The following is a 12,459-nucleotide window of genomic DNA, read 5'->3' as shown; positions in this document are numbered from 1 at the left end:
TTCGCAAGGCATTGAGTTAAGCATTGGAAAATTAGCTTTGTTTCTGCTGTAATGCTTTATATAGTCATTAGTGTCGCTGCACTACCTGTACAGACGTACACTCTAATGTTCAGATTATGGCCACGCTCATATACTACTGCTTTAACCAGCTCGCTCGTTTTGGATCTATCCGTATAGTAGAATGTCACCATTGAAGGCAAACTGATCTTATTTTGGTTTCATTTCTTCTTGCTGGAGATGTTGACCTTGAATATCAGGGACAACAGGAATTATAAATAATAATTTGATAGGATCCGTATTTCTTCCAAATAATTTAAATGGTGCAAATCGTTTGCAGTGATTACAAAATTTCACAGATTACAGATTTTCAGTCTGTACTCTGGATGCTGGATTCGAATGAGTCCTGATGCACCTATTTCTTGACCAGCAAGAAGTCCAAATCTTAATCCTCTCACTTCTGGCGTTTTATGAAAGAGGGCGTCTATACTGTTGAAATAATTGATGAACATTAAATATGGAATCATTGAAAGTGCAATGGATTTCACCCGAAGCCAAAGGTTTTCCAAAATATTACATTTTCCGTTTCAAAAAGATGTCAAATATGTATGTATTAAAATGAAAGCCATTTGTATAGGAAAAAGAGGCCATATATCCATTTTCAATGGAAAATATTAAGCAGTTGATAAAATACTCGAAAAATCGATTTTCCTGTTATAATTTCCAAGGGTTATAGCTGTGAGTGCACATTTGCATTAAGGTGAATTAAGTTCAATCGACCCCAGAATATATAATAACTTGTGCAAATGTTTAGGGAATTGTATATTGAAGAAATTCCAAAGCTTTCAATTCAATTGATGATGAGGAGTACAAGGTTTATGATGATTATAGGAATCAATCAATTAGATAAATAAACGATATGATATTAAAGACAACAAAGGAATGTTGACTCTTTAAATGGAAAGACAAAAATTAGGGAAACACACACCTTTGCCACAATTTAACCAACTATATGTCTTGAGTTCTCAATATCCTCTGGTAGGCCTCAAATTTGGAGCACCAGGTACAGATACTTGAGCTTACCTAAATAATACTGTGCATCAAACTTCAAGTCAGGATTACTTTTAAGTTCATCTACGTGGTATGCTCTCTGAACTGCAGTATTGGAAGTTCCATCTTCACAAATTATATAAGGTACAGTGTCTCCGGCCCTTAAATGCCCACCACTTTTTTCATTGTATCGTAGAGCTACTTGAACGTGAGGTAAACTGTTTTTGTCTGGATACATGTGAGGTTCTTTGGTTAATTGTTTTGTTATCACAAGTAGTGGAATAGGCACTTTACCTAAAAAAACAAAATTTGTATTAAAAAATGTAAGGGTGGTTTCACATTAGAGTCATGAAGTTTCACCAACAAATGTGAACCTAAGTATGGATACGTTGAAAAGACTTGGAATCAAAGCAGGAGCATTTCTTATGGGAGAAAAGTTACAAAACGGTCCAATTCCACAACAGTTGCGTTAAGCATAAGGGGTTGAGGAAATAAAAACAAATGCTGGACTTTGGAGAAGAAAAACTAACAAAGAACTAAATAATCTGTAGCCAGCAGTACCAAGATACATAAAAGCTTAAAAGGACGAAATGGTTGGAGCATACTAAAATGACACCAAAAATAGATTTGTAAAAACGGTGATTGAAGAAAGAGAAGGAAGTACAAGAAAAAGAGGGAAGTCTTAAAGAATGCTTGGATACAGTGTCGGAAGATATTAGAGATGTAAAACTGAATTGGAGTGCAAAAGTAGAGAATCGTAACCTGTAAACATAATTGTTGTGGGATTATGGCAATGAAAACCAAAGTGTACTCCTTAATATATATTCTAATATTACGAATATTTATGTATTCATCATCGGGTACAGAAAATGTGGTCAAAGTATAACAATGTTAAAAATTACTAACATTAATTAATCAAGAAAAGTAGTGTCTTGAAATATTGCTTAAATTATATAATATAAAGTTTGTTGATCATTGTTGCTATTCAAATGTTTTTGAAATTGCAGTCTAATTTTAGGATCGTTTATAGGTTAGATCACATATGGGCAACCGCCGGCCCGCGGGCCGGATCCGGCCCCGTGTAAGATATGATCCGGCCCGCGAGACATTTTGGAAAAACCCAATTAAAAAAATATTACACTAAACTAAGTACTTATACTTAGTACTAGTACATATACTTATACTAGTACATATCTTTAAAAGAAAACACTTGTTTGTGCTTTTCATCTTATCCGGCACCGGATATGATATGAATAGACTATAAAAATGTGGAGTCATCAATAGACTAATGAATCCCATAGCCTACACAAGTTTCCTTGTGTTTCCTTAGTTTACTCACGGGAGTGACGGTGAGGCGGCAAACATCAAAACCTTCGATGTTTGCCGCCTCACTCTTTGATAATCACCGCCACTCGGCTTGCTCGATCAAATTCTTTGAAGTTTGCCGCCTCACGGGCTACACATCAAAAGATTTTATTTATTGCTTCTCGATTATTCTAAACTAGTTTATTCCAGATTATTCCTTCATTTTGTCTATATAAGCGGGTGGATGGCCCGAAAGTTAGTTCAGTTCTATTTGAGCTACCGAGGTGATAACTCAGACAAGCGATATCCTAGCGAACGGCTAGAGCCGTCAACTTGCTTTGTGAATTTGTGTGCATCTTGAGTGGTTAATAACTATAGTTTGTTATTAAGTTTATTGAACGAAAAGTAAAAAAAAAATGATGTCTGGTGGAAAGAAACGAAAAGTAGATACAGAGGGTCGCCAGTTTCAAGAAAAATGGACTGAAGAATTCTTTTTTATCTTGCACAATGGTAAGCCTATTTGTTTGCTTTGTAATGAATCCATTTCAGTAATGAAAGAATTCAATATAAAGAGGCATTACTCAACTAAGCATGCTACACAGCACTCACTGACAGGACAATTAAGAACAGAAAAAATCCAGAAGCTTAGAGCAAATATTGAAAAACAGCAACAAATGTTTCATAAACAAAGAACACAACTTGATAATGTTGTGAAAGCTAGTTTTATAGTTAGCTCAAAATTGATTGGCAAAGGCATTAAAACCATTTGCCGAAGGAGAATTTATCAAGGAGTGTATGTTAGAAGTTTGCGGTGTTTTGTGTCCTGAAAAGAAATACGAACTGTTGTTCGACGTATAGAAATGATGGCTAATGATATAAAAACAACATTGACTGACAGTATGGCTGGTTTTGAATCATTTTCCATAGCATTAGACGAGAGCACCGATTTGTCTGACGCAGTTCAACTGGCTATATTTATTCGAGGTATTGATAAGGAGTTCACTGTTACTGAGGAATTGCTAGCTTTACAGCCGCTAAAAGCAACCACTACAGGAGAGGATATTTTTAATGAAGTTCAAAAGGTATTCACAAGTTTTGGCTTGCCATGGTCAAAATTAATTGGAGTATGCACTGATGGTGCACCTTCTATGGTCGGCTTACGAAAAGGTTTCATCGGAATTTTGAATGAAAAAGCAACAGAATGAAATGTGCAAAAAGATGATTTGATAGTCCTTCATTGCATTATCCACCAACAGAACTTCTAAGTCCATTCGACTCCACAATGTTATGAATGTGGTAGTAAAAACCATCAATTTTATTCGATCCCGAGGGCTTAACCATCGTCAGTTCAAGACGTTTTTGGATGAAATATCAGCTGAATATAACGACGTAAAATATTATTGTGAAGTCAGATGGATGAGCAAAGGAAAAATGTTGAAACGGTTTTACGAGCTTAGAAATGAGATAGCAGACTTTATGAAAATAAAAGATAAGCCACTATCTGAATTGAGTGACCCAAAATGGATATGTGATTTAGCATTTCTGGTCTATCTTACAGGCTATTTGAATGATTTAAATTTGAAACTTCAAAAACAAGGACAGTTAGTAAATGATTTGTACAGCCATTTAAAAGCGTTTCAGATCAAACTACGCTTGTGGGAGTCACAGAAGCAGTCTCGTAACAGTTACCATTTCAACACGCTCTCTGCGTATGAAAATATTGCTTATGCTCAATATGATGAGGAACTCAAATTACTGTCGGAACAATTTTCGAACAGAATTAGCGACTTCAAAAACATGGAAGAATGTTTCAATTTATTTGCTACCCCTACAAAATGTAAAGTACAAAATGCTCCAATACACTTACAAATGGAGTTAATCGATATTCAAGAAAACTCACTCCTAAAATCCAAATTTGAAGACGTAGAGTTGTGCGATTTCTACAAAAAATACCTAGACGATTTTCCGCAGCTTAGAAAATTCGCAAGAAGATTGATTTCTGCGTTTGGCAGTACTTATAAATGCGAACAGTTATTTTCATTGATGAAAGTTAATAAATCAACACATCGTACAAGACTGACTGACTATAATTTGGAAAATTCTTTACGTCTTTGTATCAGTGGAATTCATCCAAATATCGATGGATTAGTTTCCCAAATTCAAGCTCAAGTGTCTCATTGATTTCAGTGTATTTAACTTTTGTAGTTTGTAACAATTGCAAATGTAACTATTTAATTATAATGTTGTACCATTTTTTAAAATTTCATTTTGTTATTTTAATAAATACAATAATCACATAGTCAATATACACATACATGCCAATAATAAATACATAATACAATAATAACATTGTCGTATTATTTCATGTCTAATATCTATCGCAAAAAAATATTATCACTACTTTAAAATGCACTAAGTACTTTTAAACGCGGCCCGCGAACGTTTTGCACGCTAAAGTTTGGCCCTCAGCATGTCAAAGGTTGCCCATACCTGGGTTAGATTATGAATGACACAATTTTTATAGGTTAGAGTAAATTAGGTTATTAATGAAATCTAATCTATAGGTAAAGTTAGTTGATTACTGATGACATTGAATTTATTATAAACGTTTTTTGGAAATCTAATAGATATACATAGATCACACTAATATTGGATCATTTTGAGTAATATATGTGGTTTTTAAGAACAGGCGTTTTTTTGCATTCATTTTCAGTTATTTAAGCTTTGGCAGATTCATAATCCATAGAAAGACCTACATAGAAAACGTGTAAGGCAAGTGAGCATCTATTAGTGAATAATTTGCTGTCACTTCTGTGAAAGGTTGGTGAGTAACATCTTAGATTAACCAATCTATTTTTTAGCAGAATATAAACAAGGCGGATTGAAGTGTCAAATTTTATTTGAAAGCTACTTTTTTATTATATTATTTAAAGATTTCGTCAAGTTTGGGAGTAACTGATTTTATACATGGTAGATGTGTACTGTACTGTCAGAATAAGTATTAGATGGTAAGTTTAGTGTTATGTCAAAGTCACCATCAGATTTAGAGTTTGTTTGAAAGGGCTGAAAAAAGGATAAGATTGGATGTCAAAAAACAATATTCCAGTTTTAAAATAGACTTCCAGCAATTCGTACGGAAACTTTGTGATATAAGATGAAGAAAAAGTTCAGATCCAATCCCGCGAGAACCGTTCCAGAATTGCCAAATCATAGTTGATAGTATGAAATGGAGCAATATAATCCAGGAGGTTTAATACAGTGATGAATTAATTTTATGTGATTTTGTTGATATAAAAAGACAAAAAACCTTTTTTTTACAAAAATTCAGTGTTTTAAATTCAACTTAAATAAATGTTATCAATAATAAACGAAATTGTTTATTTCATTTTTTGTTGGTAGGTGAATTCTTTTAAAAAACATGGTTTCTCAGAGACAGGGCTCGTATGATCCGAAATTATGTAGTTTAACAAAAATATGCATATTAAATTTTACCCTGTAGTAAATCTTCTCGTATTTTCCTCAAATACTCATGTATGTTTTCTATCCTTTCGTCAGCTGTCTGGTCGCTGAGGATCTGCTGTAAAATGAACTTTCCAGCTTCGGAAGAAAGTTGCGACCAATCTCTTCTAACAATGTCTAATCCTTTATATTCTTTGACAGCAACCAATTTACCATTTTTATCTTTCGATAGCGACACCGCCGCGTACTTCTTCTTCTTCAAAAGTAGTAAATATTTGAATACGCCGTCTATATCGAGTTCAATTTGTTTGTACAATTTATTGACTTCTTGTTTGATTTTCAAACCGATTTTGAATACCTAAAAAGATACATGAATTGTAAAATTGTAAATTAGAAATAGACAACATAAATCAATAAATTCCATGAAATATAAACATAAATATAAGAATATATTAAGTAGAATTAAAAGGTACAAAAAATGTGATATAATAAACCAACAAGCAGTAAATTTGTGGTAACTAGGAAAGTAAGAGAGAAAGGAAGCAAAAGAGGAAATGGAAGAAAAAAGGTAAGAGGAAAGGGAAAAGGCACACGAGGAAGACACAAACGGAAACCCTTATTAAGGAATAGTTACAATATAAAATTATTAAAATTACCACAAAAGGTGAAAATAGCTAAATATGTAAACAGATGGAATTGAGGAGAGAAAGAAGTGGGAAGTGAGAGAGGAAAGGGAAAATAAAAGGGGGGAGAAATGGAATATAGTCGAAGAGGAAATAGCGAACGAAAAACATTATTAACGAATAATTACAATATAAAATAATTAAAATTACAACAAGTGGTACAACTAGCATGTAAGCATATGGAATCGAGGAGAGAAAGAGAGGAAGGAAATGGATGAGTAAAGGTAAGAGAAAATGGAGAAGAAAAAGGAAGAAGAAAGTAAAAAGAATGGGAAGAGGCAGAAGAGGAAAAAGCAGACGGAAAACCTTGTGTGGAAATAATTACAATATAAAATTATTAAAATTACAACAAGCGGTAAAACTAGCTATGTAAATAGATGGAATCTAAAAGAGAAAGAGAGGAAGGAAAAGGAAGAGGAAAGGTAAGAGAAAATGGAGAAGGGAAAGGAAGAATAAAGTAAAAGGAATGAGTAGAGTCAGAAGAGGAAAAGGCAGACAAAAAACTTTATCGGGGAATAATTACAATATAGAATAATTAAAATTACAACAAGTGGTAAAACTAGCTATGTAAACATATGGAATCGAGGAGAGAAGGAGAGGAAGGAAATGGAAGAGAAAGGGAGTAGGAAAAGGAAGAAGTTAAAGGAATGGGAAGAGGCAGAAGAGGAAAAGGCAGACAGGAAACCTTATCTGGAAATAATTAAAATATAAAAATATTTAAATTACAATAAGTGTTAAAACTAGCTATGTAAACATATGAAATCGAGGAGAGAAAGGAAATGGAAGAGGAAAGGTAAGAGAAAATGGAGTAGGAAAGGGAAGAGAAAAGTAAAAGGAATGGGAAGAGGCAGAAAAGTAAAAAGCAGACGAAAAACCTTATTGCGGAATGTAAAATTATGAGAAGTACAACAACTGCTAAAACTAGCTATGTAAACATATGAAATAGAGGAGAAAAAAGAGAGGACGAAAGTGGAATAGGAAATGCAAGAAGAAAAGGAAGAGAAAAGTAGGAGAGAGGTAAGAGAAAATTGGAAGAGAGAAAGAAGAGAGTAGAGGAATGGGAAGAGCCAGGGGCAAACAGAAACCTTCATTAACAAATAATTACAATATAAGATTACTAAAATTACAGTTGTTCACCTTGTTGAAAGAATCCAGTTTTTATAATTTACTAACTTTTTTCAGTGTATATACAACGTGAAAAGCCTTGGGACTACATGTAAATTGAATGTTCTTTTACTCATTTTATGATATTGCTACTTTTCAAGAAATAAAAAAGTCGATGAATTGATATCGAGAAACGTCCTTGGGTTAATATATATATATATATATATATATATATATATATATATATATATATATATATATATAATGGGCGCGTGATCATAGCCCCAATGAAGATGGATTTTATACATAAATGGAGCCAGAATTGGACTAATAACGATTGACGAAAGAAGAGGAGAAAACAAAGTCAAAAACGACTCAATTCTTTTGCGAAGTTGATACTTATCAAGAGGGTACCATAATATTCAACCACTGCAATACATTAATTTGAATACCAGAAAATATGACAAATCAACTTCGAAATTATCTATCCCATAAGTAAAAGTTTTGTGTTTATGTCCAACATCATAGCGCGGTAAGAATGCAGTGGACGAATATTTCATAAGAAACTAGAAATCATATGATTTTGCCAATAAGTCAATATTTTATAGTAAAGTGTAGATTATACAGACAGTAGAAGACCTTTATTCCTAAACCAAATGATTTTATTATATTTTTTTCATTATTTTTTAAACTAAAGGTTACACAAAAAACACTTTGTGGAACATTTTGTTAAGAATGCAGCATTTCCATCAATTTTTTTTCAGAAGAAATTATAAAGAAGATTTGAGCTGTGAAAAAGGAAGCAGTATACATCTTGGAGGAGCTGACAGAGGAAGACTTCCAGCATTGTTTAATATAGATAGAATATTGGTATTGATCATAAGTAAAAATATCCCATTATTAAATATGGATACCTCATAGTTTGTATAAACTTACCTGATCGTAATCTAAAATATTAGTGTTGATCATAATACTATCTGTGTCTCCGTACACAACATTGTAATTCATTTTTTGTATCATATCCCTGGTATTCGTCAATATTTCTCTACCTTTTTGTGTAACTAGAGCGGCTAAATTTTTGGCGTAGAATCTCGAATTTGAAAAACCCAAACAACCATACATACTGTTAGCTGTTAATTTCAAAGCCATTTGTCTAATATCGTATTGCATACGTAAGTCATTAGGTACATCAGGTTTTTTCATCAATTCTTTAACCTGACGTCGACTTTCCACCAATTTTCTAATTTCTGTTGGTAAAATACCAGGAGGCAGACTACTGTCTGGTAAAAACAGGTTCTCGTCGTTATCACTAACAGGCAATGTAGTGAAACAGATATTATATTCTTGTATGATGCTGGGATACAACGAATTGAAGTCCATTAGCAAAATGAGGTTGTCGTAAAAACCTATTTTTGGTTCCAACACCAAACCTAAAAAAATAATTTTATTATTTCCATTTTATGAAAGAAATAAAAATATGAAAACAGAAACAAATACTTCATGATAAACGTAAAAACAGAAAAGCAATAAACTACAATATAGAGCAACAAAACTAAAATAAAGAATTGAATTACTGAGCTAATAGAGTGCAGTACAAAAAAATAAAAAAGAGTGAAGGTCATATTAGAAGCAAAAAGAAAGATGTAAAAAGAATTCTGGAACATAATGGAGATAAAATTTTCATATAGAAAGTAATAATATCAAGAAAAACTTTAGAAAAAAGATAATGGAAATAATTAACTAAGAAGAAATAATACAAAGATCGTACCAACTTTGTATGACATTTCTAAAGTGCTGGAGACTAACAATATTCACGAAATAAACAAAGATAAAGAGAACAAAGTTCAATATACAAAAATAAAGCGCCAATAAAAATGAAAATAGCGAAATAGTAAAAATATGAGACGTTATAGAGGTCTATTAATCAGTAGGCCCAGCCCCTCCTAAAGCTTCAGTCAAGTGTCTTCAGTAGGTAACTTAGCGGGAAGAAAAATTTCTGTGAGTCCAGCAAAAGTTATTGCATATAATATTAACAAAATATTTAATTGCAGATTCTCCAAGAGAGACACAGCCTTATAATACCTTGGTAATTTGGTTGACAATAATTTAAACCATTAAGGTCCTGTTAAGAACTAGGTACTGAACCATAAAAATGCAAAAGTACACAACACGGTTGAAAGATGGTCTTTTTAAGCAATAGCATGAGGATATCTCCTATATAGCAGTGAAGCTTTGACGCTGACAGAGGACAACAAAGAAAGGTTGAGGAAATTGAAAAAGAGAGTGATAGGAAACATATACGGTGTAGTGAATGAAGAATCAATACAATGCTGAAATTAATGACATCAATGTACTGTATACTTTATCAAAATACCAAGACTCCAATGGTTTGGATTTATTTAGTAAGGTAAGTTTGTGAAGTAAGTTAACTCGGAGGTTGAATTACTAAAGTATATGGGATCGATTACAATTAAAAAAATAATTACGACAGTAGACTTTGTACTTGATGAACAGTAGATCATCCAAGTGAATTACAACCTCTAACTCTCTTAGGAACCTGATGGGAAATTCAACCAACAAAAATTGTCGAGTACAAACAGGATCCATGTGTTCCGGAATTCATTGTACGGTTCGTTTAATTTTTCTAGGCAATCCCAAACGAGTTTGGAATTTATAATATTTGGTTCAGGGCCCTTACACTCCTATTCCAGTTCCGTCTGCTGTTTTTGATCCATTCGTATACCATTTAATGACATTTCTATTCATTTCTTGTATGGTGTTTTCATCCCACATGCTTTTACAGTTTATTATTGAGGTAAAGTTTTTCTCAAAGCTAAATTTTTTCGATGCATCATCCTGAAGCATATCCCATGTTTGGTCACTATTTAGCAGCGACTTTTCTTTGGTGATTCTAAGTGATTTTTTCTCTGACACGCTTTCCAGTACCATTTGGGGAAGATTTAGAATAACTTCTAGTGCAGCTGGGCCAGATTTCATGGGCCCGGTTGCACATAAACAAGCCAGTCTTTGTACCTTTGAGAGATTGTTCCTCGTGGTATCCAGATATGTATGACTTCCTATGTCAAAGAATCGTTCAACCACTACCATGACGAATGCCAGCAGGACATGTCTTCTAAACGTCGATTAACTTGGCATTAATTTTAATAATAACTAAAATCTACTTAAGAACAAACTTCTAAACCACAGAGTAAACATGTAAACCAGCAGACACTTATTTGCCACACGGATCACAAAGAAAGCTTGTGAAGATTCTGGCTCTGAAACCGTCGAAAATGTTGCAGAAATATTATGGGAAGCCTACTTTAATGTGAACACAAGTTTTTGAGTATCACAAAGTATTCAGTTCACCTCCATTGACTACGATTACATCAAAAAAGTTAAAGAGCTGGTGTTCGAAAATCGTCTTGTCTACAGAGATAGCAGAAGCTTCTGACATTCTCCTATGGATCGATTGAACATATTTTAATTAATATTTTGGGTATGACATGTGTCACTGCTGGACTTCTAGCAAAAGACCTAAATATTTTGCAAAAACAACGTCGAGTAGAGGTCGCAAAAGAGATATTTAACAACGTAGTTGAGGAAATTGTCCAAAATTCCAGCAAATGGTAATTCAAAAATTCTTTCCACAGTGTCAAAAGGTCAATAATGTAGTTTTTTTTGGCCAATCACGAAAGAGCGTCTCTGTGACTTTTCCTCTTTCCGAAACTCAAAAATCCGCGCATCCATTAATGCAATAAAAATTGATTCGCTCAAGATACTGAAGACCATTATGACCGAGGTTTACAAGAAGCCTATTTTGAAGGCGATAACAAAAATTTTGTGTCGAATTTGATTGCATACTATAAAATAATTTAATAGATTTTGTATTTGATGGAAAAAACTTGGAAAGTGACAAATTTTAAATACTTTTGATTGGCAATCTTATGTATTCAACCCCTGAATTGACGGATACAAGCAGGATCATGTCTACTAAATTTCATCCCAAATATAGAAAGGGCCCTTTCACCCAGTAGTCTCAAATAATGATGAAGTTTAGACACTGACAGAAGACGACAAAGAAAAGTTAAAGAAGATTGGAAGATTAAAAAATGATACAATGATCTTCTGCAAAAAAGAAAAACATATAGCATGATAGCACTTTCTATTCCAGAGTTGAACTAGCCTCCCGCTTGGTTCTAATAGAAACAAAGGTGAACTCAACAACATCCAAGGTTCACCTTGTATATTCTGGATACGACTTACACATCCGATTCAGATATAATTTTCGACTTGCAAAGTCTCCAATGGTTTGAATATATTTAATGTACAGATGACTCTCAATAGCCTGCAACATGATAAAAAAGATTAGACAATACCACAAATAATCTCAGGATGGAGGTTGAATCTTGCCTTCCCTCACTAGTTCAACTTTCTCGTCTATCCCAAAAACCAACCGACTCTTCGAGTGAGTCGATTCTTAAGTTTGCTAGTTCTTTTACGGAAATTTGAGTTTTTCGAGTAGACCAACTCCTAAGTCGTTTACCCATAGAGCCCTAGACCAACTCCCGGTTCTTTTTTCGATCAGTTTGATTTGATTCATATTAATTAGTTTATGTCAGATTCTTCTACTTCCTAGTATTGAATTTCCTGAGCATTTTATTTTTGTTTTATTAGGTATTGTTTTGATATTCAACATATTTGGGGGTACTGGCTCCCTTTATCCACGGTGTAAAATAATTCGTACTTTCACATATTCCTACTTACGCCCTTTTATAAAAAACAAAAAACCAAGTTAATCAATCGGGAATTAAGGGGAGGGGGTCATGACCCCCATGACCCCACCTGGGATCCGCGCTTG

At 33.5% G+C, this 12,459-nt stretch overlaps 1 protein-coding gene across 1 annotated transcript in view; it reads right to left on the bottom strand.

The window, feature by feature from the left end:
* The window catches only part of LOC130895697 (DNA polymerase alpha catalytic subunit), a 34,466-nt gene that overhangs the window by 7,565 nt on the left and 14,442 nt on the right, over positions 1–12,459 (bottom strand). The window contains exons 10-12 of the mRNA XM_057803169.1: positions 8,535–9,028; positions 5,845–6,169; positions 1,081–1,341 (exon numbers count right to left, since the gene is read on the bottom strand). Coding sequence (XP_057659152.1) covers positions 1,081–1,341; positions 5,845–6,169; positions 8,535–9,028 — 1,080 coding nt within the window. The remainder of the gene's footprint in view (positions 1–1,080; positions 1,342–5,844; positions 6,170–8,534; positions 9,029–12,459) is intronic.

Source organism: Diorhabda carinulata, chromosome 6 (assembly GCF_026250575.1).
Source record: "Diorhabda carinulata isolate Delta chromosome 6, icDioCari1.1, whole genome shotgun sequence".
NCBI lineage: Eukaryota > Metazoa > Arthropoda > Insecta > Coleoptera > Chrysomelidae > Diorhabda > Diorhabda carinulata.
Note: the sequence above shows the minus strand (reverse complement) of the source record. Positions and strands in the feature narration are given on the sequence as shown.